The sequence below is a fragment of the Onychostruthus taczanowskii genome, unplaced genomic scaffold, assembly GCF_017590055.1.
Source record: "Onychostruthus taczanowskii isolate IOZ18803 unplaced genomic scaffold, ASM1759005v1 scaffold390, whole genome shotgun sequence".
Taxonomy (NCBI): Eukaryota; Metazoa; Chordata; class Aves; order Passeriformes; family Passeridae; genus Onychostruthus; species Onychostruthus taczanowskii.
In genome coordinates, this window is record NW_024501349.1 from 8,877 (window position 1) to 13,192 (window position 4,316).

The following is a 4,316-nucleotide window of genomic DNA, read 5'->3' on the forward strand; positions in this document are numbered from 1 at the left end:
GGCTGATAAATCATTAAAACCTTGGTTTGGGTGAGATTACTTGGGCTGTTGGATCATTGAAATCTTGGTTGGGTGAGATTAATTGGGCTAATAAATCATTAGAACCTTGGTTTGGGTGAGATTAATTGGGGTGTTAGATGATCAAAATCTTCATTTGGGTGAGATCAATTGGGCTGATAAATCATGGAAATCTTGATTGGGTGAGATTAATTGGGCTGTTGGATCATTGGAATCTTGATTGGGTGAGATTAATTGGGCTGATAAATCATGGAAACCTTGATTTGGGTGAGATTAATTGGGCTGATAAATCATGGAAATCTTGATTGGGTGAGATTAATTGGGCTGTTGGATCATTGGAATCTTGATTGGGTGAGATTAATTGGGCTGATAAATCATGGAAACCTTGATTTGGGTGAGATTAATTGGGCTGATAAATCATGGAAATCTTGATTTGGGTGAGATTAATTGGGCTGATAAATCATTAAAACCTTGGTTTGGGTGAGATTGAGGTGTTGGATCACTGAAATCTTCATTTAGGTGAGATTAATTGGGGTGTTAGAGGATCGAAATCTTCATTTGGGTGAGATCAATTGGGCTGATAAATCATTAAAACCTTAGTTTGGGTAAGATTAATTGGGCTGTTGGATTGTTGAAATCTTGGTTTGGGCGAGATTAATTAGGCTGTTAGATGATCAAAATCTTCATTTGGGTGAGATTAATTGGGGTGTTAGAGGATCGAAATCTTCATTTGGGTGAGATCAATTGGGCTGATAAATCATTAAAACCTTGATTTGGGTGAGATTAATTGGGGTGTTAGATGATGAAATCTTGATTTGGGTGAGATCAATTGGGCTGATAAATCATTAAAACCTTAGTTTGGGCAAGATTAATTGGGCTGTTGGATCATTGAAATCTTGATTGGGTGAGATTAATTGGGCTGATAAATCATTAAAACCTCGGTTTGGGTGAGATTAATTGGGCTGTTAAATGACTGAAATCTCGATTGGGTGAGATTAATTGGGCTGATAAATCATTCAAATTTTCATTTGGGTGAGATCAATTGTGGTGTTAGATGTTGACAATTTGATTTGGATGAGATTAACAGGGCTGATAAATCATTAAAACCTTGGTTTGGGTGAGATTAATTGGGCTGATAAATCATTCAAATTTTCATTTGGGTGAGATTAATTTGGCTGTTAGACGATGGCAATTTGATTTGGGTGAGATTAACTGGGCTGTTAAATGATTGAAACCTTGATTTGTTGGAGATTAATTGGGCTGCTAGATCATCCAAAGCTTTATTTGGGTGAGATCAATTGGGCTGATAAATCATTAAAACCTTGGTTTGGGTGAGATTAATTGGGCTGTTGGATCATTGAAATCTTCATTTGGGTGAGATTAATTGGGGTGTTAGATGATGAAATCTTGATTTGGGTGAGATCAATTGTGGTGTTAGATGTTGACAATTTGATTTGGATGAGATTAACAGGGCTGATAAATCATTAAAACCTTGGTTTGGGCGAGATTAATTAGGCTGTTAGATCATTCAAATCTTCATTTGGGTGAGATTAATTGAGCTGTTAAATCATGGAAATCTTCATTTGGGTGAGATTAACCGGGCTGCTAGATCATTCAAATTTTCATTTGGGTGAGATTAATTGGGCTGTTGGATCATTGAAATCTTGATTGGGTGAGATTAATTGGGCTAATAAATCATTAAAACCTTGGTTTGGCTGAGATTAATTGGGCTGTTGGATCATTGAAATCTTGGTTGGGTGAGATTAATTGGGCTAATTAAAACCTTGGTTCAGATGAGATTAATTAGGCTGTTAAACGACTGGAACCTCGATTTGGGTGAGATCAATTGGGGTGTTAGATGATGGCAATTTGATTTGGGTGAGATTAATTGGACTGTTGGATCATGGAAATCTCGATTTGGGTGAGATTAACCGGGCTGATAAATAATTGAAATCTTGATTTATCTGAGGTTAATTGGGCTGCTAGATCATTCAAATCTTGATTTGGGTGAGATTAATTGGGCTGCTAAACGACTGGAATCTTTATTTGGGTGAGATTAATTGGGCTGCTAAACGACTGAAATCTCGATTTGGGTGAGATTAATGGGGCTGATAAACGACTGAAATCTCGATTTGGGTGAGATTAATTGGTCTGTTAAATGACTGAAATCTTTATTTAGATGAGATTAATTGGGCTGTTAAAGGACTGAAATCTTGATTTGGGTGAGATTAATTGGGCTGCTAAATGACTGAAATCTCGATTTGGGTGAGATTAATTGGGGTGTTAGATGACTGAAATCTTTATCCTCGCCAAAGCCCAGCAAAGAGACCCAAACAGGATTAAAATCAAGGCAGGAACTGCAGCCCCGCTCGAGCACAGCAATTAACAAACCCCAATTAAAACCCAGCCCGGGGAAAGGGGGCGCTGCCCCAAACACAACCAAAGCCCCAAAGAGCGCGGCCCCAATTAAACCCGCGGCGCTAATTAAGGACAGAACGGCGCGGTTCGGGGTTAATTAGGGTTAATTAGCGTGCCCCACTCACACTTCCAGCAGCAGCTTCCTCCTCTTGAGCTCGGCGCGCTCGCGCTCGGGCAGCGCCGCCCCGGCGCCCGCGCGGCACAGCTGCTGCTGCACGGCGTCCTGCACCGTGGGCACCTGTGGGGGGCACGGGGGGCACAGGGTGGGTATGGGGGGCATGGGGGGCATGGCAGGGTGGGCACAGCTGCTGCTGCACGGCGTCCTGCACGGTGCATGCTAATGCCCCCCCGCGGGTCCCCCCGGCCCACTCACGGCGCGGAACACGCGTGGCCCGCCGGCCGCTCCCTTATCCAGGCGCACCCACTTGTTGGCCATGGCCTTGCTGAAGCCCAAGGAGCCCCCGGGCAGCTTCTGCGGGCACACGGCGGCCGTCAGCAGCGCGGCGGCCGGTGCCGGTGCCCCCCGGTGCGGCCGGTACCCACCATGGCCTCGGCCTGCGGCAGCCCCTCCTCGGGCAGGCTCCGGAACAGCCGCACCTCGGGGCTGCCGTCCCGCAGCACCTCCTCGCCCTCGGGGCTCAGCTCCCACCGCGTGGCCGTCCTCGCCTCCGCCTCGATCACCTGCACCGGGGGGAGCACCGGGGGGGCACCGGGGAGCGGCGCCATCAGCGCGGCCTGCGGCCCCCGCGCCCCCCGCCGCCGACCGCGGCCCGGCCCCGCGCACCTCGCCCAGCGCCTGCAGGCTCTTCACGGCGCCCACGAGCGTCTGGTGGTCGACACCGAGCTGGGCGGCGGCCTCGAGGCTGCAGAGCCCGCCGGGAGGCGCCGCCTCCTCCAGCCGCTGCAGGAGCCGCTCCGCCACGCTCGGCGCCATGGCCGGAAGGGAGCCCGCCGGAAGGGAGCGCGGCGCACCGGAAGTGCCGCGCAGGGGGAGGGAGGTGGTGCGTTCGCCATCTTGGGTGTGGCGACTGCGCAGTGCGCGGCGTGGGAGGCGCCATGTTGGGTGTGGCGGGGGGCGCGCAGGTGGCTGCGGGGGGCGCCGTGACGTCACGGAGCGGCGCAGTGACGTCATGCGGCGCCAAGCGGCTCCTCCGCGGGCCCCAGGCGGTTGATTCGGCCCAGAGCTCGCCCAGAGCGGCCCCCGGTCTGGGTTCACCTTCCTCGCGTTCACACCTGCGGTGACATCACTCAGTCAGTGACATCACCCCCGCGTCACGGCGCTGTGTGAAGGCAGAGACGAGCAGGAGGCTGCCCTAGGCCGCGTGTCCGCCGCTCCCCCCCCCCCATATCCCCGATTTCTCCTCAATTTCCTCCTCCCCCCCCACTCCCGGGCCTGTCCCTTTAAGAGCGCGCGCCTCACGTGACCCCCGGAGCGAGGCGGGGGGCGGGGGGGCGTCTCCCTCCGAACGCGTGGTCGCTCCTCATTGGCCGGCGCGCTCAGCCAATGGGAAGCGGCCATCTGGGACGCCAACGTTCGGGGGCGCCGTCGCCGCCGGCGGGCGGGCGGGCGGCCAATGGGAGAGGGCCGCGCGCGGGCTCGGGCCAATGGCAGCGCGGCGGAGGCAGGGCGAGGGGCGGCGGGAGTATAAAAAGCGGCGGCACCTCCTCCCCCCTCCGCAGTGCCGGGCGGCGCCGGGCCGGGACGGACGGAGCGAGTGTGCCCTGAGCCCCCGCCATGAGCCCCCTCAGCCTCCTCGCCCCCGTCCTGTTCGGAGCCCTCCTGGCGGCCGCCGGCCCCACCCAGTTCTTCCGCGAGGAGTTCGGGGATGGAGGTGAGGGAGGGGCCGGGGCGGGGGTCCCTGAGGGCGGGGCCTGAGGGG

The 4,316-nt window shown here is 53.6% G+C and overlaps 2 protein-coding genes across 2 annotated transcripts in view; one reads left to right on the forward strand and one right to left on the reverse strand.

The window, feature by feature from the left end:
• Nucleotides 1–3,809, reverse strand: part of FARSA (phenylalanyl-tRNA synthetase subunit alpha) — a 7,181-nt gene extending 3,372 nt beyond the window's left edge. Inside the window, exons 1-4 of the mRNA XM_041412444.1 lie at nt 3,221–3,809; nt 2,980–3,117; nt 2,810–2,908; nt 2,562–2,674 (exon numbers count right to left, since the gene is read on the reverse strand). Coding sequence (XP_041268378.1) covers nt 2,562–2,674; nt 2,810–2,908; nt 2,980–3,117; nt 3,221–3,568 — 698 coding nt within the window. The 5' untranslated portion in view covers nt 3,569–3,809. The remainder of the gene's footprint in view (nt 1–2,561; nt 2,675–2,809; nt 2,909–2,979; nt 3,118–3,220) is intronic.
• Nucleotides 3,810–4,017: 208 nt separating this feature from the next.
• CALR (calreticulin) overlaps nt 4,018–4,316 on the forward strand; it is a 3,305-nt gene continuing 3,006 nt past the window's right edge. Inside the window, exon 1 of the mRNA XM_041412441.1 lies at nt 4,018–4,268. Within this exon, the coding sequence (XP_041268375.1) occupies nt 4,172–4,268 (97 nt within the window). The 5' untranslated portion in view covers nt 4,018–4,171. The remainder of the gene's footprint in view (nt 4,269–4,316) is intronic.